At 38.3% G+C, this 25,168-nt stretch overlaps 1 protein-coding gene across 2 annotated transcripts in view; it reads left to right on the top strand.

Annotated features, from left to right (window-relative positions):
* The window catches only part of cpne5a (copine Va), a 129,561-nt gene that overhangs the window by 79,727 nt on the left and 24,666 nt on the right, over nucleotides 1–25,168 (top strand). For both annotated transcript variants that reach the window (XM_047368827.1, XM_047368816.1), the window contains 3 exons: nucleotides 4,355–4,408; nucleotides 4,917–4,978; nucleotides 23,775–23,821. In XM_047368827.1, the coding sequence (XP_047224783.1) occupies nucleotides 4,355–4,408; nucleotides 4,917–4,978; nucleotides 23,775–23,821 (163 nt within the window). The remainder of the gene's footprint in view (nucleotides 1–4,354; nucleotides 4,409–4,916; nucleotides 4,979–23,774; nucleotides 23,822–25,168) is intronic.

Here is a 25,168-nt window from a genome sequence, read left to right as displayed (position 1 = left end):
CAGTCATAGGGTCTATGAGGTGGAAGTGTCGTGGCCCTGGACTTGTTAAAACCTCCTTAAATGCATGATATTCGGGCGGCACCTTAGACAGATCGAGGTATGTCTCCTCAATGTCATTTTCCGGAATAATATCTGTAGAGGCAGAAGACAGATAAGTGGCCAAGCAGGACTTAGCCCAGCCCAATATCTCTTAGGCTTGCCAGTCAATGTGGGGGTTGTGCTTTTGTAACCAGGAGGCCCCTAAAACAATGGGTAGTTTAGGCGAGTTGATGATCCTGAATGTGATTTCGTCCTGATGATTGCCCCCCAGTGTGAGTCTTATTACCTCTGTTTTGTAGTGTGAACTGTTGATACTATGACCATCCAATGCCAGAACATTACGGGTGTCAGACGTGGGAAGGAGCTTGATGTCATGGTCCCTGGCGAACGATTCATCCATAAACTCTGTGTCCGCCCCTGAGTCAATGAACACTGACACCTGATGAGAGGTAGAAGACACTTGAATGGTTGCAGGAAATGAGCATGAGGAGACAGACAGTTGATTTCGGCTCAGTAGAGTTCTCCTCAACATTACTGAGCCTGGGCTTTTAACGGACACTTGAAGGCAACATGACCCTGTCCACCACAATAAAAGCACAAGTTGTTTTTCCTTCGTTGATCGCGCTCCCCCGCAGAAATCTTTGAACGACCCAACTGCATGGGCTCCAGGTCACAACGATGATCAGAAGGGGGTGGAAGACCCTTGTTTTCTAGGTGAGGAACAGCACTGTGAGCTGAAGAAGGGTTAACCCCCCTATGACACCTCTCCCTCCTCCTTTCTGTGAGCCGCAAATCGATGCGGGTTGCCAGGTCCTCAAGTTGGTGAAGGGAGGCAGGGTAGTCCCGGGTAGCCAGTTCATCCTTGATGTTCTCATTAAGACCTTGCATGAAAGCATCCATTTTAGCATGCTCGTTCCAAAAACTGTCTGCTGCCAACAAATGAAAGTCAATGAAATAAGATGTGACGCTTCTCTCTCCCTGTTTAATGGAGAGTAAACATCTGGCAGCTTCACGACTAGGAAGAACTGGATCAAAAACCCTGATGAGCTCCTTGGAGAATGCAGAATAAGAAGCACATGGGACCGAACCATTTTGCCACTCCGTAGTGCCCCATTGCTTAGCATTTCCAGAGAGCAGGGAAATAAGAAATGCCACCTTAGAGTGCTCAGAAGGGAACGAAGATGGCTGAAGCTCAAAATGAATCTCACACTGAGTAAGAAAAGCACGGCACTGGTCAGGATCTTCCTTAAACAGCTCAGGAGGCGTGAGTCCAGGTTCTCTTACCACAGCGGAAAGATCAGGAACTCTGGGGGCAACAGGCTGTGAGGGCGCTGACGTGGAGGCAGGAATCATGGAGCGCAGCATAGAAATTATTTCCTCCATGCTGGAATCTAGACAGGCAATAGAGTGATCAACATTAGTGCGCCACTGCTGTGCTGGTGATGGGTCCATCTTTCGGCCAGATTTTACTATCACGACCAGAGACAGAGAACCCAAATTCAGCCAAATACAAAGTGATAAGTTAAAAGGTTTATTCAGAAACTCAGGATCAGAGAGCAGGAGAACCGCCATCAGCTTCCAGGAACCACTGAGAACAGAGAGAATAGTTAGTGGCTGAATAAAACTCAGGACTTGCAAAGAGTTAGATAAAGCCAGTAACCTTCTCAGTCTGGGGATGAGGCACAGAATCCAGAGGAGGAAGTGATCCAGACAGTTAATGAGGAAGCGTCTAACAGACTGAAGTCGGATTGCCAACTGATCCAAATCCTCCGAGGAATCAGCTGAAGCTGTGACAGGAACACAGAGAGCTGTGATTGTCCTTTTGACAATAATTCCAGGCAGACTAGAGAGCCAGGCTCGCTCAGGCTGAATAAACCAGTGGTTAGGCTGAGGCGTAAATCCAGGGACAGAAACAGGGTCGAATTCCAGGGCTAGAGGCATCAGACAAGGGGCAGTCAGAGGCATAAAACCAGAGGCAGAAAACAGAGTTGAAATCCAGAAATCCAATCCGTCAGACAAGGGGCAGACAAGAAGGCAAAATCTGTGAGGCAAGGCAAGGTCAGAGAACAAGATCAGTCAGGAAGGAACGCTGGATAACTACTCACAAATGTTTTCAAAAATCTGGCACCATCTGCCTGTCAGATGGCTGTATATAACTGCAGCTCCACAGGTGTGTGGCATGACGGTGATTGCGCAGCAACGCAGCAGCAGACAGGTGAAGCAGATGAGTTGATTGCATGAGTTAGAGCAAAGCAGGCAGACGGGCCAGAATCATAACACCTCTTCCCCAGTCTCAAGTCTTTTTGTGTCTTAATCAGGTTTTCTTCCAGAATAGTGCTGCAGTTATCTATCATCTATCTTCCCATCAACTTTGACCAGCTTCCTTGTCGCTGTTGAAAAAAAGCATCTTTACAGCATGATGTTGCCATCACCATGATTAACAATGAGGGATGGTGTGTTTAGGGTGACATGTGAAAGGTACCTATCACAATCTGATATTGATTTGTATGTAGACCAACAACTTAAATTGTGAACTCATCTGACCAGAGCATGTGGCCAGAGCACCTTCTTCTGCATGTTTACCATGTCTCATACATGTGGCAAACTAGAGTCAGGACATATAATGGGCTTATTCATGCCACTCCTTCATAAAAGCGAGATTTGTGCAGGGCAGGATTAATAGTTGTCCAGTCAACACATTCTCCCACCTAGGCTGCAGATCTCTACAACTCCTTCCCAGCCTCCATTAACAATGAGCAGGTGCTAATTAAATGACTTCTGAAGGCCACTGGTTGCACTGAAATTTGTCTTTAGGTCTATCAGAGAAAAAAGGGCTGAATACACATGCCAGACCTTTCAGAGTTTAATTTGTAAAAACACAATGTATCATTTTCCTTCAACTTGCAGATTAGTTTTTTTTTTGCCATCTTCACCAGAACTCCCAGGAAGAAGATATTATTTATCTCAGTGGAACCTTCTTTGTCAAATAAAGGCTTTTTAAATTAAAATTAGCAATTTAGTAATTTGTCTATCCTAATGAAATATGTTGAAGTTTGTTGTTGGAATATGACAAAATCTGAAAGGTTCAAGGGATATAAATACCTTTGCAATGTTCTGTGGTTGTTTTTTACACTTCTTGGAAATTCATTTTTGTTTTTTTTATAACCTACTAATTAAAGCTCTTGCCATATTATATTAGCCTTTCATCCAGCTGTGGAGGTGGCCAAATGAAAAAGAAAGAGGGCTTAAAGAAGAACAGTAGTCAAAGTATCATGTGTTAAGTTTGAAAAAGTGGAGGCAGAAAGAGTAAGGATCCTGGAGAGCTACTCTTTTTTACAGTGCTAACATGGCACAGGGTGGTACATTCAATACCTTTTACTAAAAGCCTCAATTTAATTTGAAAAGGAAATACACCAGTGTCTTGAAGCCACTCTGCACCAGGCTTGAAATAAAAGAGTACATAAAGTACTTAAGGATGCTTAAAAAAACACATAAAGCTTTCTTTTTTATCCACGGATAAAAAAGGACTTTGAATAGGTTAAAAAGTACAATGTTCAGCCTTCTTCACACTCAACCTGTCATGCACAAAGCTTATGAGCATTACTTCAACAAGCTGATATGTTAGAAGAGTAATAGAAGCAGGTTGAATGGCATGTGATGTTTTTTGACATAACTTGAGCTCAGACAGTAATGGCTATAATGCTATGAAGCATCATCTTTGTAGTAAAATGTATTTTTAGAAACCATAGAGAAGAGACAAAAAGTTTTCTTCGGGCCAATGCTTTATGTTTGTGCATAGAGCAGCAGACATATTTGACCTTGCTCTCTCGTTCACATGTTTTTGGGTGAGAGCTCTAAATGCATCTTTCATTAAAAGCAGAAAATACTGTAATTTCCCAGCTCGTTGTGCTTATCAGCTGTTTTTGACAATTTTCCTGCCCATGTTACACATTACTCCACACCTGGGGATTTGTACAGTTTAATTAATTCTGAATGTAGTTATCATTTTGTTTGCTTCTGGGGGTTGAAATGTAGAACCAGTATTCCTTCGTTCCCAAGGATGCAGGTAGGATACAGAGTAGGCGGTTATAAAAATCCTCCTGAATAATCTGTGTCTCGCTGCAAGGCATGATCAATGGTACCTCATTCTCACCTGCTGCAGAAATTGAATTCATTCCCTATGCGCCATTACCCTTACAGACAAGGAACAGGAGGACAAAGATGTTTTTATTACTCGCCCATGGGTGGATGGGGAGAATTGTGTTGCAAGTTTACATTGTGATTATCCTTTGTTCCTGCCCTGCCTATATTCCAGGTGGTGAATCCAAAGAAGAAACTAAAGAAAAAGAGATACATCAACTCTGGCACGGTGAGGCTGATATCAAGGATAAGGGCAAATCTCATTCCTTCACACAGCTACCACACTTCTTTCTGTATTTACCACAAACTTTCCACAAAGGAAATTTCACAAAGCTGTTCAACCTCTCTCTAAAGTTTTTTTTTAGCTGTTACTAGGTTTAGATCTTATGAGCCAGACACTGAATCTAAGTGGGTAAAAATACATTTAGGAATCCTCGTCTTTTTAATGAAGTAATGATAGAATGTTTATAAATGAGACACGTTTTTGCCATTACTGCTCTTACTGAATGCCTTGGCTCTGTAATTAAAATATGTGGTTAGTTATCCCTCATGCTGATCATCCACCCACCATGCTCATGTTCAGTGATTGTAATACTAATATGCTCCATGGACATTCTGTATGGACAAGTAATTTTTTGAATGATTAGCTTGGAGGTCAGTGTTAATATGTAGATTGGTAGATTTTAATGTTTTAAATGATCAAGTATGAGGTGTTCTGATTTTTTTCATTTTCCCAGGTGTCATTATTATCATTCAATGTAGAGTCTGAGCACACATTCTTGGATTACATCAAAGGAGGGTGAGTGTTATAATCCTTATATATGCAGCTGTTAACATTGTCTTTGTGTCTACATAAAAAGTATATATAAAAAAATTAATAGAGTTTCTTCAATTAAAAAAATTCCCCATATTTGTATTTGAATAAATAAAGGGAAAGGTTATAATTAATATATATATACAGTACAGACCAAAGGATTGGACACACCTTCTCATTCAAAGAGTTTTCTTTATTTTCATGACTATGAATATTGTAGCTTCACACTGAAGGCATCAAAACTATGAATTAACACATGTGGATTTATATACTGAACAAAAAAGTGTGAAATAACTGAAAATATGTCTTATATTCTAGGTCCTTCAAAGTAGCCACCTTTTGCCTTGATTACTGCTACGCACACTCTTGGTATTCTGTTGATGAGCTTCAAGAGGTAGTAACCTGAAATGGTTTTCACTTCACAGGTGTGCCCTGTCAGGTTTAATAAGTGGGATTTCAAGCCTCATAAATGGGGTTGGGACCATCAGTTGTTTTGTGCAGGAGGTGGATACAGTACACAGCTGATAGTCCTACTGAATAGACTGTTAGAATTTGTATTATGGCAAGAAAAAAGCAGCTAAGTAAAGAAAAACGAGTGGCCATCATTACTTTAAGAAATTAAGGTCAGTCAGTCTGAATAATTGGGAAAACTTTGAAAGTGTCCCCAAGTGCAGTCGCAAAAACCATCAAGTGCTACAAAGAAACTGGCTCACATGAGGACCGCCCCAGGAAAGGAAGACCAAGAGTCACCTCTGCTGCGGACGATAAGTTCATCCGAGTCACCAGCCTCAGAAATCGCAGGTTAACAGCAGCTCAGATTAGAGAACAGGTCAATGCCACACAGAGTTCTAGCAGCAGACACATCTCTAGAACAACTGTTAAGAGGAGACTGTGTGAATCAGGCCTTCATGGTAAAATAGCTGCTAGGAAACCACTGCCGAGGACAGTCAACAAGCAGAAGAGACTTGTTTGGGCTAAAGAACACAAGGATGAGTCAAAGTTTGAGATCTTTGGTATGGTGTGGGGTTGGACTCTACATGCATGGTTCCCACTGTGAAGCATGGAAGAGGAGGTGTGATGGTGTGGGGCTGCTTTGCTGGTGACACTATTGGGGATCTATTCAAAATTGAAGGCATACTGAACCAGCATGGCTACCACAGCATCTTGCAGCGGCATGCTATTCCATTTGGTTTACGTTTAGTTGGACCATCATTTATTTTTCAACAGGACAATGACCCCAAACACACCTCCAGGCTGTGTAAGGGCTATTTGACCAAGAAGGAGAGTGATGGGGTGCTGCGCCAGATAACCTGGCCTCCACAGTCACCGGACCTGAACCCAATCAAGATGGTTTGGGTTGAGCTGGACCGCAGAGTGAAGGCAAAAGGGCCAACAAGTGCTAAACATCTCTGGGAACTCCTTCAAGACTGTTGGAAAACCATTTCAGGTGACTACCTCATGAAGCTCATCAACAGAATGCCAAGAGTGTGCAGAGCAGTAATCAAAGCAAGTAATTTTGCATAAATTTTAAAATTAGAGCTCTATCTTTTAAAAGGGATTGTTCGAGTTAATGCTTTATAAGACAAACAGTTCCAAATTGTATTTGAAAATATAGAATCCAGTTTAGTCCATATTAAACTGAAATCTGAATGACCCAATACATAATAACCCAGTCAAAAAGACAGATCTAATTACATGCATTCCAGTTCAATTATAATCCGATACAGTCAAATTCAATTGATTATTTAGAGGAAGCATGAATTAATAAAATTTTAGGAAAAAGACCATGCCGTAATCACTTTTACTCCGATCCCATGTCTCAGTGTAAACGTTTCTCATTCTGTAGCTTCTACACATAAAATCCTTGCCACCTCCTCGTTTTCTTTCACCTCCAGTTATCCACAATACCCAGTGGGGTTCAGGCTTGTCCAGCTAATTTGGAAAGCCACCCTGAACTCCAGCCAAATATCATCTACCACTCCTCCCCGTCCTCTACTTCCCTCCATGCCCACCTTTCCTTTTGTATTTCACCTATACTGTTTGTCAAGGTCTGTATTGGAAAAATATAATAATAATAAAAAAAGGATCCAAGGAAGCTCTGCTGATTACAGCAAGTCATTGTCTTTGCAACAATGCATCATTCTGACCAAGAATCTGACATATTTCTTTTGAATTGGGTACTGTGGAAGGATAAATATCAGTCAATATTATGAACCTATAGTAGACAACCCCCTGGAAAAAGTTTTTGTTTGTAGGCTAAACAGAGGTTAGTTTCCCCTGAACCCTCAAAACTAACTGCTAGTCAGAGTGGGACCAAAACCAAAATGGAAATTTGCCGTATTTGAACTACTCATTTCTAAAAAATGTCATAAAAACTTTTAATAAACATTAATACCACTGTCACTTTGCATCTGACACTAAATAAAGATCTGTTTTTCCAATTGGTCTACCGCTTTCACAATAATATTTCATGTGAACCACGTGTTGCAAAATGAAGCATGAAGAGAATGAGGAGTAAATATCTGCTACAAAAGTGTAAAGTTGTGAAAAGCAAAAAAGGTTACAGTGACTAAGGTGAATGGTGTGTTATTGATTTTTACAACATCGTTGTTTACCTTCAGATTGTTACTATGTAAGATCACACCTAATTACTGTTTTATGATTTGCAGTGAGGATAAAAAGAGAGGACACCCCTTAAAACTCTTGGGTTGTATGTACGTCATGCATGTGCCAAACAGCATTGACATAAACTGCTTTCTTATTTTTAATGTTTAGGATAAAATAAATCCACTTTGAAGCCATTAGTTCAAGCCTCTGGGAAAAATTGATGTCTTTACCCAAATTTATGTTACTTAAAACTGCTTGAGGTAAAATACTGACTACTCCAAACAACTTCTCAGAACCCTACTTAAAAATCTGAAATATACTTTTAAACCTCTCAGATTCAAGCATGACAACATAACAGTGATGGAAAGCTCCTTAATTGTCAGACTGCTGCAACCGAAAAGCACAAAGAAGCGTTATCAAAGGCGGTTCCTCTCAATAGCTATTATACTTTATAAACAGCACTGCTTCAAGCTAACCAAATAAGCTAACATAAACAGTTCCAACAATAGTACACTTTGTTTTGTGTGCAATATTTATTTAAGTGACCACATTTATTTAACATAGCCTTTTTGATCCTGTGTTCATTGCATGCAACATATGTTTATATTCTTGTTGCACAAATACAAAAGCACTGTATTCCTCTGACATTTAAAACTAAACTTCTCCTGTTTTCTGTCTTAAGAATTACCCAAATTATTTGCATTTGTCAAGTGCCAGGATAATGGGACTGTCTTCTTTTTTTAACTTTCTTCAAATATACATGTTTGCATAAATTTCCCTAGTATTTCACAGAGTTGCTTTTTAAATTGCATGATTTAGGTCAAATGTTTTAGGTATCCTTCCATATGTTTCCCATAATGGTTTGCTGGAATGTTTTCCCATTCCTCGTGGCAGAACTATTATAACAGAGTCAGGGTTGTAGACCACCTTGCTCACACACACCTGTTCAGCTCTGCTCAAAACATTTCTGAAACTGAAATCAAGGCTTTATGATGGCCACTCTAAAACACTGACTTTGTTTTGTTGTTACTTACACACCCCAGCCAGCATCTTCATAAAGTCTTTAGTTTGTCTTGGGTTGATTCACACATTTTACGCTAAACACCTTCATCTCTGTGAAACAGAATGCTGTGAACATTGGACATTGGCATGGTGTTTAAAGTACATGCCGTCTGGGTAATCGAAATTTTATAAATTAACCTATCAGAAGGTTGTTAAGCTATTATATCATCATCTGAGCTTTCTCAAATAATCTTAGTGCATGTACATTTGGACAAAAAATGTTTCATCTAATTAATGTGGCATTTAGAAAATGTCATCAAATAATTCTTATAATCTTCACTGATCTAAAAGATACAAAGTTTAGTCTAATTTAATGAAAGTGAGAAAAAAGGCTGTGTCTTTTTATACAGCGCGTATAAAAATTATTTTATTATTGGTTTTTAATGTCTGTGAATTTTCCCATTCTATTCTATTCTATTCTATTCTATTCTGCTTACTATGTCCGATAAACCAACACACAGTTGCAACATTGACGGTAAATGGTAAATGTTGATAAAAGAGCAGGCCTCATTTCCAGTATAATGTGCCTTTTAAACATTGTACTTTACAAACGTTATCTGATGATTTGCTACATGTTTAAAGTTTGTGTCAAATTACATGTTACCATGATACTAGCTGTGTTCGTACCAGCATCAAAGCTCTTCTGTATTTCATGCTGCATTGGATACAGAAGCATTTAAAAAGATGACAATTTCATTCAAGGTTGAGTTTAATGGTTATTGGAGATTATGCATTGTATCAAATTAATCCCGGGGCCAATTATATATTCATTTATAAACATGTATCATTTATTACTTGAATTCTTGTTTCCCACTGTATTCCTCATACAATAATACCTCTCTTCATGATGTAAACTTGAACAAATAACTACATTTTTCCTGTCTGACAAACAGAACTGATTCTCTGCTTGCGGCTGTTTTGTAACAGTATAACAAGAGCTGTCTCAATTCCTACAGTAGGAACCAGTATTTCATTTTCAAAGATGTTTTGAGCTCACTGTTGTTGCACACACACCAGCGTTTCATCTGCACTGCTATCTGCAGCTGAATTTAGGAACAGAGAAACTTGTTAAAGCCCCATTATCACATGGATCGCAGTGTCTGCCAATATTTGTTGGTAAATGCTGCAGACTGTAAAAAAGAAATGTTCAAAGCCTTTGTTATACTGCCTTGCATGAGTGCTACCAAAACAAGTGGTTTGTTTTATCTTTGAACATTTGAAACTACTCGTACTCGTTGTTTTCCGTTTATCCGGGACTGGGTCGCAGGGGCAGCAGACTCAGCAGACTCAGCAGAGACGCCCAGACGTCCCTCTCCCCAGACACCTCCTCCAGCTCCTCCGGGGGGAGCCCAAAACATTCCCAGGACACGCTGGAGAGACATAGTCCCTCCAGCGTGTCTTGGGCCATCCCCTGGGCCTCCTCCCGGTAGGACGTGCCTGGAACACCTTCCGAGGAAGGCGTCCAGGAGGCATCCGGTATAGATCCCCGAGCCACCTCAACTGGATCTTCTCGATGTGGAGGAGCAGCGGCTCTACTCCGAGCCCCTCCCGGATAGCCGAGTTCCTCACCCTATCTCTAAGGGAGTGCCCGGCCACCACCACCATAGGTGAGAGTAGGAACGTAGACCGACCGGTAAATCGAGAGCTTCGCTTTTCGGCTCAGCTCTCTCTTCACCACAATGGACCGGCACAGTGCCCCCATTACTGTGGCAGCCGCACCAATCCGTCTGTCGATCTCCCGCTCCATTCTTCCCTCACTCGTGAACAAGACCCCGAGATACTTAAACTCCTCCACTTGAGGCAGGAACTCCCTTCCAACCTGAAGGACAAGCCACCCTTTTCCGGTCAAGAACCATGGCCTCGGACTTGGAGGAGCTGATCCTCATCCCAGCCGCTTCACACTCAGCTGCGAACCGCCCCAGCGCATGCTGTAGGTCTTGGCTAGAGGGGGCCAGCAGGACCACGTCATCTGCCAAAAGAAGAGACAAAATCCACTAGTCCCCAGACCAGACCCCCTTGGCTGTGCCTAGAAATCCTGTCCATAAAAGTTATGAACAGGACCGGTGACAAAGGGCAGCCCTGCTGGAGTCCAACATGCACCAGGAACAGGTCCGACTTAGTGCCGGCAATGCGAACCAAACTCCTGCTCTGCTTGTACAGAGACCGGATGCCCCCTAATAAAGGGCCCCCGATTCCATACTCCTGGAGCAACCCCCACAGGGTATCACGAGGGACACAGTCGAATGCTTTCTCCAGGTCCACAAAACACATATAGACCGGTTGGGCAAACTCCCATTAACCCTCGAGTACCCTGTAGAGGGTATAGAGCTGGTCCAGTGTTCCACGGCCGGGACGAAAACCACACTGCTCCTCCTGAAGCCGAGGTTTGACTATCGGCCGGACTCTCCTCTCCAATACCCTGGCGTAGGCCTTACCAGGGAGGCTGAGGAGTGTGATCCCCCTGTAGTTGGAACACACCCTCCGGTCACCCTTCTTATGAAGGGGGACCACCACCCCAGTCTGCCAGTCCAGAGGCACTGTCCCCGACCGCCACGCAATGTTGAAGAGGCATGTCAACCATGACAGCCCAACAACATCCAGAGACTTGAGGTACTCAAGGCGGATCTCATCCACCCCTCAAGCCTTGCCACTATGGAGCTTTTTAACCACCTCAGTGACTTCAGCCTCGGTGATGAAAGAGTCCAACCCCGAGTCCCCAGCCTCTGTTTCCACCAGGAAATGCGTGATGGCAGGATTGAGGAGATCCTCGAAGTACTCCTTCCACTGCCCGATAATGTCCCCAGTCGAGGTCAGCAGCCTTCCACCCCCACTATAAACAGTGTTGGCGAAGCACTGCTTCCCCCTCCTGAAGCGGCAGACGGTTTGCCAGAATCGTTTCGAGGCCAACCGGTAGTCCTTCTCCATGGTCTCACCGAACTCCTCCCAGGCCCGAGTTTTTGCCTCTGCCACTGCCCGGACCGCGGCACGCTTGGCCTCATGGTACCCGTCAGCCGCCTCAGGAGTCCCACAAGCCAACCACAGCCGTTTGAAAGTAATTTTTATAGATTTTATTCTTCTCAACTATTTAGTATCTTAACCTGAGAAACAGTGATAAGAAAAATGACGGTGGCACCTTTTTTAAACACACTTAAATATGGCATTAAAATGCAAGTTAACAGGTTGTTTATTATTCAGCTCAAGCGGCAACACAATGAAGGTTATAGAGTGTTGTGGGGAATTTAGAAATGACACTGCTGAGATTTATAAATTGAAAGAGGGTATAAAAGGAGAGCATTTATATTTAATGCAGCAGCTTTGAAAGCATTACTTCAGCTGCCCTAACTCATCCTGTTTCCCAATCTCCTGCCCATGGCAGTACAAGCACCATCCACGTTTCTTCCAATTTCACTGACTGCAGTTATGAGTGGCACCTAAATTTCCCACATGTGTCTGACTATGGGATGGTGTCCACCAGCAAAACTAAAAAATAAATGAACATGAATGATTATGAAAAAATCCAAAAAAGATCTGAGAGCTTAATTAAAGGCACACAACCTGCCGCATTTGGAAATATTTCTCAGGGGAACTGTGGCTGCCCTGGTTTTAGTTTTCTGCTGCTTTACTACTGATGGCTGAGTGTCCCAGATCTGTCCTGTTGGTCTCTCTCCCAGCTAACACAAATAGACACACATACTGTATAACCTCACATATAGTAACCTCACTAACACATACACACTCTCAGATACTGTAAGGAGGCTTTCTTTCTGGTTCCTTTTAAAACTATAAACAACATGGAGCTCCAAATGGAATATAATGCTTAACTAAATGATTTTCATTATCTGTTTTCTTGTGTGTGCAAGTAAATATTCATATTCCATACAGAACTAAAATTAGCATTTATGCATACCCACAGTAACCTACATATCGGGTCTGTTTAATAGGACTGCAACTAATTACTTTTTAAATTGTGGCAGGACTTTGATGTTATATTTGGTAAAAAAAAAAAAAAAACTTCAAGCAAAGGAAAATAAGGTTGCCTTCGTTCATTGTTATTTCCCCATTATCATCTTGAGCTGCTACAGGGGATTGGTACCTATAGTATGTTGGCATATTGAAGTTATTTATTTTTTCTGCAGTAGTGGCCTGAACAGCTATTCAAAAATGTTCCAGGTCCAGGTCAATAAAAATCTGGTTAGGTTTCTCGTCTCTAATGATTGAAAAGAACATTCTTACATCAGATACATGTCATGTAGTCTATGTAAGAAATGCTTTTTTCTTATGTTGTAAATTTTTCTTTTACTGTTCAGTCTTATTATTTTTTTGTTTTTTAAACATTTAACCTTTGTGTGTATCTACATGCTTCCATTTGCATTTCACTTTGCTGCTGATACACCTGTATTTCCCCAGTGTTGGACAATAAAATAAATTTCCGTTCTGTTCTTCTGTTCTAACACACAGAATTATTATTATCCTTAAACCTAATTTAAGTCTTCAACATTTAACATTTTAATTTACTCAAACATTCAAGAAAACATTTAAAAAACAGTTTACTGCCTTGAATAATTTTGTAAATTAATAAGGTGTCACATGTATCCTGCTAAAATATTAATACTCATGTATTTAAACAAAAAGCTGTTAATGTCAAATTTCACAATTAATCAATAAAGATCATTCATTTTGAAGAACTAGATGCACCTTTATCATCACACTTTCTCATCAGGGGAAGGACAAGTTGTAGGAAGTAATTAAAATGTATTTTGTCCTGAAATTACCTGAACTCAGTTCATACAGAGGTTATTTTGAGGGTTTTCCACGTAGTCAATATTATGTGAACAATTTGTTATGAACCCAATAATCAATAGTCAATGAAAGCCACTGGTTAATAAATTACACTCACCCTTTTACAGCAAAACATGTGCATCTCTGACAGAGATGGGATGAAATATTTTCTCCTTGTGACATCAAATACAAATAGACCAACCAGATGCTGCTGTTAGCTCTTGTATCAGCTAGTACTTTTTAGAATCATTACAAAGTACCTATGTGTTCTCCATTTAACATTGTCCTGACAATCAGTCATTTCTATTCACCACAGACACTTAAACAACAATGTTACTCATTTACTTAAATTATCTACTTTTACTCAGTTACTTTATCATGATTACATGAGATGAAGATTGTTCATGAGACTCAAGTCTCAGACCACAGAAATCACCTGGAATTTCCATTAATTTGTTTTACCCAGATAGAAGGCATAGCCTTGGTGGTGGTGGTACAGCTAGTGGTACTATATCTTGTTGTTGCAGAGATTTAAAAATATTGAAAACTCCTCAATGCTTTGTACAGTTACAGACAATCTCTTCACCATTTCTGTATAGTTGTTACAGTGTCTCCAGTGTTTGCTTTGATAAATATTCTCAGCAGTTCAAGCCATTATGCTGTAAGCTTTTCAGAAGGGGTCCCAGAGAGAAAAGCTCTCTGAAAGATACCATCAACAATGTGACTCTTACAGGGATGATGATAGGGTCAGTATTTATAGTCGTATCTACTTCTCTATTTATTATAAGATAGTTCTGATAAAAACCAATCTCCATCTTTTGTTTGTAAGTTGTCTTCATTAGAAGCAGAGAGCAGAAAATGACACAGAGTATGTGAATTCTGGTTGTTATTCTGGTGAGCGGTCTAAAAATTTGTGAGTATGATAAATTAGAGTACAGTTTCTGAAGATTCAAAGCAACATAAACTTTTACCCATTGGGTAAATGAAAGGTCATACACCCAAAGCACCACCTGCTCTTTACTGTGGTGGACCAATCCTGCCATAATTAAGAAAAACTACAGAAATAAATAATTGACTCAATAAAATACTTACTGGGCCAAAAAGTAGCTATAAATATAAATTAGTGGGCCATTAAATGCAAGAAAATAATAAAAAGAAGAGATTTATTCAATAATTTATCAATTTATCAGACATATATATATATATATATATATATATATTTCTATTGTAATCCACTATTTTTATTTAAACCACTAATTTTCTAATGATATATTATATATATACAACATGTTTTAAATATATTTGAGTGGTGATAAATATGAAATGCGAAAAATACGAAAAATAAAAAACAGCAATAAATTCACTTGTATTAAATAAACAAAGGAAAATATAGAGTTCAAGAAAACATTTATGATTTAAAAATTAGTGGTTTAAATAAAAATAGTGGATTACAATATATATATATCTCAGATAAATTAATGAATGATTGAATAAATCTCTTCTTTTTATTGATTGTTGTATTTAATGCGGCACTAATAGCTATTTGTTGGCGCAATAATTATTTTATTCAGTCATTAATTTATTTCTGTATTTATTTTTAATTATGGCAGGATTGGTCCTCCATAATTTACATGAGGAGAAGTAAATTAATCCAAAAGTAAATGCCGATTTCATAATTGCACTTTCATTCGTTTGAAGGTTAATGGTGGCTGACAACACATTATAACACATTTCATAGTGATTCATTGTAACATTGCTGTATCTACCCAAATAAACACACATAACATACCTATTGATTGTTCAATCAGATTTTATCATCCATTCAAAAATAGAAGCAACAAATCATACTTAATAAATCTGTTTGTGGTACAATAATTATTTGCTCATGTTGTAAAGCAGGTCTCTGAAGGGTTACCCAAATGGTATGTTATCTAGACCCATTAGATACCATACCATTTTAAACTTAATAGTTTTCCTTGCACTTACAGTGATCCATGTTAAGCGGTGAGACAGCAGGGATCCTGTAGCTGTCTCTGCAGAGAAAGGTTAATGCAAAAGCAGAAACAGCAGAAATACAATCCTCAGAAGGCGTAACATAACTATGTGAACAAAACTGCCCTGACTGTCTCTACAAAGAGGGAAGTTAATAGGGAGGACACTCATTCTTTCTAGGTAGGTTTTAAAGCTCCTTCCTCTCATTCAGAGACAATGGTGAATGTGAAAACCAGCAATATAAATTACCGCTATGAAGTTCAATGCAAATCTTTTGAGTAACCATGAGCTTGAAGATCAGAAAATAAATTATATAAAACCTTAACCCTCCATATGAAAGTGCTGAAACAGTTCTACTGAACATGTAGTGTCTCTGCGCTGATGCAGTTTGCTCACATTTAAATTAGTTATTTTGTATGCGTTTACAATGTGTGTTGGATAGAGCAGAAGATGGTTAGACAGGTTGGGGCCTCTTCTGATCAAATGCAGGCGATGCTTCAGCCTGCCATAGTAAAGTAAAAGCTGAACTTAAAAGCAAAATTCTTAATCAATATTTCTCAGTTCCACCCCATGTCTATGATCATAACATTTAGATTATGACTGAAGGTGTGAGATGCTAGACACAAGCTCCTGAAATGAGCTTCTTTCTTTCAGTGCGCTGCAGGCTTAGTCTTAGAGAAGGGATGAAAAGCTTTGATCCTCCACCCCTTCGAAAGGAGTCAGTTAAGGTGGGTTTTTGCAACTGTTTAGGGTGAATCCTCAATACCTTCCTCAGGAGATTATTTGTGCATTCCACACTGGGAAGAGAACCTGAAGCAGACCCAGAGACCACAGCAGGAGCTATAGGTCTTTTACTCTAGGAATGCTTTAGGATCCTGCAGAAGGAGCTGGAGAATGTTGCTACTCAGGAGTATGTGTGGGTTTCTCAGCTGGAACTGTTACCCCCATCAGTCTCACATGTGCAGATAAGGATGGATGGATGGATGGATGGATAGATTTAGTGTGCCTATATTTATGTAAATTAAAGCCAGATCAAGGGATGTCAGTCACGAAGACAAGTACTGTGAGAAAAAATACCATCTGCTGAAAGCAGGAGGTGATTTGTGAAAAAAGAAGAAAAAGGGAAAGAATTACCTTGCGTTCAGTTTCAGTGCAGTTCACTTTATTTATATAGCACCAATTTACAACATGTTATCTCAAGGCACTTTGCAAAGTCAGTTCAGTATAATTATGCAGACAGATGCCAAGTCGAGTACATACATACATCCCAATTGATCCTAGTTATAAAACAATGCAGTCAAATTCACTTTATTATTCAATATAGCTCAAAGATAACATATATAGCTTTAGACATGATTCCTCTGATAAGATGTTATCCTAAAGGTTTGAGAAGAGCCACATCAGAACAGGACCAGAGGTTCTCTGTTAATTGAAATGATATTAACAGAAATGTAAAACATTTTTTTGTCTCTTTGGTCACTGCGGCACCTGCTATTGTTGGTGATAAGAGGACATCTTTGATCTGTATATACATTAGCTCCAAATAGCTCACATCTGTTGGACTTGATAGGTTTGTTTTTTTGCAATCTGAAACATTAAATAGGTGTAAACATAAAACAAATACAAAATTCAAAATAGCTATAAAAATTTGTGAAGATTGCAGCACTTTATAGATTGCTAAAGCAATGTTTTGATTGGACTAAAGGGTTTCTGCAAACGTCTCAGTTGTAAAAGAGCATTCCTTTTCTACTCGATTAAAAAAGCAAAACATCTTGACAAGAAAATAAGACATCTTGCATTGTATTTATTGTCGGCAATTTGCAAGACAAACTGATAAAGAATATAAAAAATATTACAGGTGCTTGTAGTGCAGACAATTAGTGGTTGTGCTAATGAGTCAAAATAGGAATATGTATTGTCACGCTACTCAAAAGGTTTTAGAAAATAAAAGGACACCAGTGCAAATTCTTTATAGTTTATCCACTGAACACTCATCAAGTTAGCTTCGGTTGATTTACGTAAGAATTTTACCTATTTCTGTCCTAACAGAATACTCACAGATCATGTTATAAGGGCAAGAAACAAGTTTCCTTCCTTCACTGTGAAAGGGATCCTGTCAATTTGGAAAATAGGTACAAAAGACACCAAAGATAGGTACTTGCATAATTTTTATTCAGCTGGATAATACAATCTTTTTTAAATTTGTATCTAACAAATAGCAGATTGTTAATTTGGTTTCAAAAAATTCCACCGTTATATTAAAATTTGTATTTAGCCTTTTTCTATCTATTAATATGTGCAGAAACAAAATGGTTGCAAGTATGTTTCTCGATTGGTGATTTTATGTTTAGTTTTTATGTTATCTTTGCCTGCAATGACAAAAAAACATAACTACCCTCAGCATCCTGCAATAAGTATAATTATAACTAAGAAAATGATTTAGCATAGACACCTGGCAACATTCTTTTTCAGATGAATAAGGATATGAAAAGGAGACTGAGCAGCAGGCTGTATGAAACTGATTCAAGGACTTTGATATTTTAGATCTCTGCTATTGATTTCTCCCCTTTCATGTGATTTTTGCTCTACCGCTCCATCTCTAACAAGTGATAACCAACACAATGCATTTCAGATAATTTCTTTTTAGAGGGGAAAAGCAATTTCTTTTTTAGACACACCGCTGCACCCTAACCACGTTTACAAAGCTGGAAGTTTAAGAAAAAAAATCTTATTTAAATATTTTTTATTAACCTTGGTGCAAAGATATAGTCAAACAGAGATAATTAAAGTCCAAAAGCTGGATAGTGGTCTGTTTAAAAGAGTCTAATGAAAGATTTATATTTCTTTAGAAAATCTGCAGTTTGATCAGGTGGGTAATAGCACGATTGAGTTAAGATCGTATTAGGGTTCAATAGCCTTCTCTCAAACTGCCCTAAACCTCATAAAACTGAATAAAGTGATGCTGTGTTCGTTTTTATTCTGTTGTTTGACTTCAGTTAGTTTCATGGTCTGTCTGCACCATGGCATTTTCAGGGGATCACACATTTTTTTCATCTTCTTTTATGACCTTTGATACTGCTTCTTTGAAAATATGGATGTTTTTCTCAGCTGCAGCATTTTTGGCATTCTTTCATGAAGTCATATACAGTAAAATGCATGTGTCACATTACTTTTTCTCCAGCTTTGTGGAGTTAGTAGTACTGTGCACTGGTCTGTTTGGTTTAAATGCCACCTGGTGTTTTGTTCTGACGTGGGGCCACTGCAGCTCAGCTCATGCTTAAATTAACATGGAAGCAGAGGCAGAATATTTCTGTTTGAATGTATGTATAAAACAGACAGCTGTGCACAGTTTTCGCCCAGTGAACCAGAAACTGTCTTGAAAAAAAAAATAAAACAATATGAAAGAAACTTACAAAAAAAAGAATAACATTAAAAGAATAGTAAAATATTTAAAACAGTAACATTTAAATTCAAAATAAAATAACATGTAATGCACGATAAAAGAATAACCGATAAAACAACATTTGACCTTTGTGGGAAAGTTGCAGGTAACTTGTTTTTTTCTTTCCTGTTTTAAAGGAAATTTCATGCATATCTATTTCTGCCAGGAAATTGGTTACAGGGCTGACGTGCATAGAAACTAAATGCTGCCTTTGCTTGTTTAGTTTTGGTCCAGGGAACACTAAGTGAACAGGGGCCTCATGTACGAAGCGTACAAAAATCTTGCCGTACAATGTTTTACACACAACTTGGCACGTACAAAAATGAACGTTGGGTTTCATGAGTTTGAGCTTTTATGATTTAAACCCAAGCGATAAAACTGAATTACATTTAGCCTCATACGATCACGTAACACACCTCGGAAAATGATGGAAGAAACCTCAGTCGGATGTAAACTGTAAAACGTCCTCTTTTTTTGTAACCTTTAGATGTAAATGCGCATTGGTATGTGAGCTGAGGAGCATAAAATGCATATGAATCATCTAAAGGGGCACTTTCATTCTCACTGAAAAAGAAAACGGTGTCTGATCAGCAGATTAATTCCTAACAACTCAGGTTTGATGATTCCTACGGTGGACAAATTGTAGACAATCACACATGTCCATAAATAGACGCGTAAAGTTGGGCGTAATTGTGGATTGATGGCTTTGGCATAGCTGGAGGATGGAAGATGTCAGAGACAGTGTTTTATTCAGAGATAGTACTGACCTGCTGGTACATAATGATGCATGGGTTTTTGGCTGGTTTAGATTGGCAATTATTTTGGAGTTCTGCATGGAGCTGGAGCTGGATTCAGTGTAACAGAGGGAAACCAGGAGGAACCTGCAATCCTTTACTAGAGCCTTTCAGAGGGAGCCAACTGACAGGCTGAGTATTTAACAGTCATCCCTGAGCTGGGCCATGCCAGCCATGTGGGTCGGCCTCATCCGTATGTTGCTCAGATATATAAAGTTCCCCTAAAACGTGGCTCTAATTTGCAGTGAGGGGCTGATTTCTGAATGTAATCAGACCTATGGACTGGACTCATACTGCTTTAAGGGCCCCATCTGTAAGTGACTATGAATTTATGAATAGAAAGCATTTTCATTCAATATATGTGCAACCTGTTTATGATGCGCAAATGTGTCTCACTGATGCAATGGCACATTGGCCTCCTCAGCTCATGATTCTTTATACTACAATAATTATTGTAAGTGTTGGGAACAAACCTCAAGCAGACCCTGCACGATGGCTGGCTTCTAGGTGATTTTCTATTTTTTTAGGTGGCGTCCTGATTGGTTTTAAAGATTTACAGTACTTCACATAGTGTGTCATGACAGTCTTCCTAATAGAAATAGGGGAGGAATATTCAAATCAATTTAATAATCAGCATTGAGCTGTAATTGAACTTAGTGTAGTAGCTAGAGTGCTGTGCAGACATTGTAGAACTTAACAGATTTGAACCGACAACCTTTTTATTTGAAGTCAGGTTGTTCTGTTAAGATGGCTGATGGCTGATTTAGTGACCTGAGTTAAGAGAAGAAATTTCTCTCTGTGAAATTTTAGGTTTGCAAAATTCCTTCCGAGAAATCCCAGAAATGAGCCCGGAAATGACCGGAAAACACTATTTCTAGCGTAGTAGTGCAGATCTGCGTAACCTAGACAACAAACTGGGCTGGAAGTACCCACTTGGGACTGTCTGCAAAAACAGAAATGAAGCAGTTTAAGAGCATTCTAAGATCCTTCAATTATCATAGCATGATGCTGCATTTCATCTAAAAATCTGTACAGAATGAGATCTCCTTCGATGCTTTCTGTTTTGGTTGAATATCAGAGCCTGCGGCTCGAAGAAACTGAACAAGGTGATAAAAAATGATCATTGATGTAATCTGTTTCTGTATGTAGTCTCATGAAATTTTAAATTAACCATAAGTGAATTTGTATGCATTCTGTCCTATTTTATAAGTCCAATCCATTCATATTACAAGAACGTTTGTGTTCCTCTTGTTTAAAAATCTAGTGTTTATCGTATAATTTAAATTTGAGTTAATCTGAATAATTACACAAAAACAAACTATTTTGAATTGGATTTTTTTATATTTATTAAATTTAGCATAGCTTTTCTACATATCAAACACAAATGTCTTTCAAAAAAAGTCACATTTTGGTAATTTGATGTTTGTCTAATTGGCGAATGAAGTCAATTTTCCATTTACAAGCTATTTTTGGAAGGATAACCAGTAATCTAAGGTGATATAAATGATAGAGTGGGAGCAAGCTGTAATTTTATCTGAGAACAATTTGAAATAGTATGAGACATCTAAAAACCTGATGGCTGATGAATTAACTCCTGGCAAATTAGAAGAAATAATGGTGACATATCAATTTGTCCTTTGAGTAAGACACCCCGGAAAGAAGTAGAAAATGAGGCATAACTGAAAAATTACCCCCCTTCATTAATTCGAGATTTGAGGATAATCAATATTGAAGTAGTTTCTCTAGATAAGTCCCATGTTGTTTGTTAATAGGCTTACAAAACAGACAATGCTGGGGCATCAGTCAACATTATTTCATATTGATTTCCTAATCCCAAAGTAAATAGCTCAGCTCTTAAACAAATCCCCGCTTAGCCCCACAAGTTAAATCAGTCAGACGAATACAGACATGCATTAAGCATTTTTGGATTTTCTTACAAATTCACCAGTAAGTGGTGTGTCCTAAATATTCAGTCAGTTACAGAACCTTGCTCAATAATTTAGCCTCAGATTTCATTAAACAGACAGGAAAAAGTGAAAAGATAATAATAAAGCCTTTATCCACAGACAAAATAAAACATTCTCTAAGATGCTCTGAAATGGCTATTCTAAAAACATATTGAAACGGTTCATAGTTAATGTTGTTTAAAAGCATAATTATTTAAATCATCTTTATATAACTTTCAGATGCTTAGTTGTTTACTCTGCACACCAGTCTCAATGTTGAATTGTAATTTTAAAAGTTAAGAGTATGGATTAAAATTTCGGGACCAAGGCGCTGCTGATTTTGATGTGTATCATTTTTTAATTTCCAACTGATGGACAAATAAAAAATATTCTGTTCTATTGAGTTGAATATGATAAAAAATAAGAAAGATTCCCTGCCCCAACTCTAACAAAGACTTAAAAATCAGAAGTCATAAATGAGTCCTGTTTGGCTATTATGATGGGCAATAACAATAATTAAAACTAATAATAATTGTAACTATAATTATTACTATAAGTGCAAGATTTCCTGTTTAATTTTCAGTTTTAAATGTCTTATTAAACTGCTAGACGGAATGTACCAAACTACACCCTCCAGAAATACTCCCAATGGTGATGAACTGTATCCTTTGTGGCTTTAGCTCTGGCTCACTGATTAACTTTTTTATGCTAACATTTAAAAGTAATAGCAGAAATCAGTAGAGTTTTAGATCAAGGCTGCATGCAAACATAAAAGTTTCCTCTCTGTCTGCTGTAAGGTCCAAATCAAGGCTGATTAATGAGCTGAGGTCAGTCGCTGCAGGAGGAAGCCGCCATTATCTCTGATTCTGCATGTGTGAAAACTGAATGGAGGTGGAATCAGAAGGAGGCAATCAGTGTTAATCGCAATGAAAGGGCACACACTTTGATCCAGGCTCCCCTCCACTTTACCCTTTGTTTCTCTGAAGAAGAAGCAATACTTTGTTTCTTTTCAAGGTTTTGGCTACCAATATAGCAAAAGCAAATGACAGAAATATTCAGTACCTTTTGTGGGCTAAGACTTCTTTTTCAATGTTATTGTTTTATTTAGTTTAATTCACATCTTAATTTTTCAGCTTTAAAAAAAAAAAAATTAATTTCCAAGACATAGGCATAGTCATTCATACCACTGGCACATTTAGATTTAAAATTGTTTTATTCAACCAAGAACTTTGTGTCGGATCTGAAATAAGACAGATATCTCTCAAAAGGTAATTAAATAATGTATAAGGAGTATTTTAAAATATATATTTATCTGTTTTTATTTACAGTTTTTTTAAATAGTCAGTTGAAATATCTTTATTGACGTTACAGTAATTCTTCTCATAACTGATGACCAACTCTTTGCTTGCCACACTGGTAGTTTGATGATTTTTCCTTCTAAGTCTGTATAGTTGGAAGGTCTCCTTGCCAATACCCTAATCTTTAGCAGCTCGGTCCACAGGTTTTCAATCAGATTTATGTTAGGACTCTGGCTGGGCCACTCCAACACATTAACATTACTTCCAGTCAGAAGAAACGGGCTGTTAAATTAAAAGATAACTTTAAACCTAAATTTGACAGGTGTATGAACAATTATGGCCTTAACTGTACTTTAAACACAGGTGATAAAGACTTTGAATTGATTGTGTGGATTTTTTTGTTTTTTATTTATGGAAACTGTGAGCGAAATTGGTATACTGTGATCTACATATTCATGCGTCTCTAGTCTTACCATAAAAAAAGACTATGCAAAGTATTTTTAAATTGAATACACTATTAAAATAAATCTATCTGCCTTAATCATTGGTTTTGAGGGGATATAAATGTTCGGCATTGAAACAAGGGTATTTAGAACAGCAGGCACTTTGTTTGCTTCAAATAGGATGGTAACAGTCTTTGCTTGACAAGATCTTATGTTAACATAATTGGCCATAGCACTGAACAAGCAGCTGTAGAAGTAGATAATAAAAGTGAATAATGCACGTTGTGTTGGGGTGTACTTTTATCACACCTCTTCTCAGATGAGAGAAACAACCCAGAGCGCGAGCCTCATTAGACTGCAGTGTTGAGTTTTCCTGCCTGTCGTTTGGTTAACATTTATTTCTGTTCATATGTTTCAGAACTCAGATTCACTTCACAGTGGCCATTGATTTCACTGCATCAAACGGTGAGTATTTTGACTGCAATTACTCTCCTCGGCTTTCATTTATCATTAGATGTATGACTGTCACACCACTGGAGTTTTCTTTCTGCTTGTGATCTTCGCTCCTGCATTATGTGTGAACAAGCACTCATACATTTTATTCTGAGAAAACTGAACAGAGCTAAAGCAAAGCTTTACATTCAGCTACATTCCTACTAAACCTTTCCATGTGTTTTATTGGATTTTATGTGATGACCAACAAAACGTTGTGCATAATTCTACAGTGGAAGGAAATTGATCCATATTTTCTGTTTTTTCTTTTACAGTAAAATTTGAAAAGTGTGACGCACATTTGTATTTGGCCTCGATGGATCGATACTTTGTATAACACCATTTCTCTGGAATCACAGCTGCAATTATTTTTGGGTGTCTCTACCCACACATCTTCAATTGGATTTAAGAATATACTTTAACTAGGTCATTCTGACGATTCCATTTTTAATCTTAAACCATTCCATTGTAGCTCTGTTTGTATAGTGAGTGTTGTGAATCACAGTCTCAAGCCCCTAACAGGTCTTCTTACAGGGTTGTCCTGTATTTAGATCCATCTTTCCTTCTATCTGCTTTAAACAGCTTCCCTGTCCCTTATAAAGAAAACCATCACCACAGCATGATGCTGCTAACACCAAGTTTTACTATAGGGATGATGTGTTGAGAATGTTGTCCTGATTCATGGGTGTTTTGGTTGTTTCCTTTCTGATCATTTCTGGGTTTATTATTAGATAGGTCCCGCCATATTCAGTTGTTTATTATTGTCATTAGGGTTTTTTTTATATTATTTACTTCCTTTGTTTTTAGTTTCTGACTTTTTTCTTGTGTTCTTTCTTCTGTTCATTTTGGTTTATTCCCTTACTTTAGGTTCAGGCTTTTCACATTACTTTATCGATCATTTTGAGTCTTAGTTCAGCTCCCTTTGAGTTAATTAGTCTCCGTCCTTCACTTCCCCTGCTCTCTTTTTGCCACAGCTGTTTCACATCACATATGATTAGTTTACATGGTTTCTTTTAATATTAGTATATAAGTTTCCTGGTTTGCATTGTTCATTGCTGGATTCTGCTGTTACTCTCATGCCAGTTGCATATTCAATGAGACTGAATTACACACAGATGAACCCTGTTTACTAAGTAGCTGACTTCTGAAGGTAATCTGTTGCACAAGATTTTATTTAGAATTATCAGAGAAAGAAAGGGCGAATACAAATACGCGTCACATTTTTCCATCTTTTGTTTTGGTAAAAAAAATTTAAAATATAATTTTCCCTCTACTTCTAAATCACGCACTGCTATGTGTTGGTCAGTGACAAAAATCTCA

This window comes from Girardinichthys multiradiatus, chromosome 1 (assembly GCF_021462225.1).
Source record: "Girardinichthys multiradiatus isolate DD_20200921_A chromosome 1, DD_fGirMul_XY1, whole genome shotgun sequence".
In the NCBI taxonomy this organism is placed as follows: Eukaryota; Metazoa; Chordata; class Actinopteri; order Cyprinodontiformes; family Goodeidae; genus Girardinichthys; species Girardinichthys multiradiatus.
The sequence above is the reverse complement of the archived record's forward strand: the minus strand, read 5'-3'. Positions and strand labels throughout refer to the sequence as shown.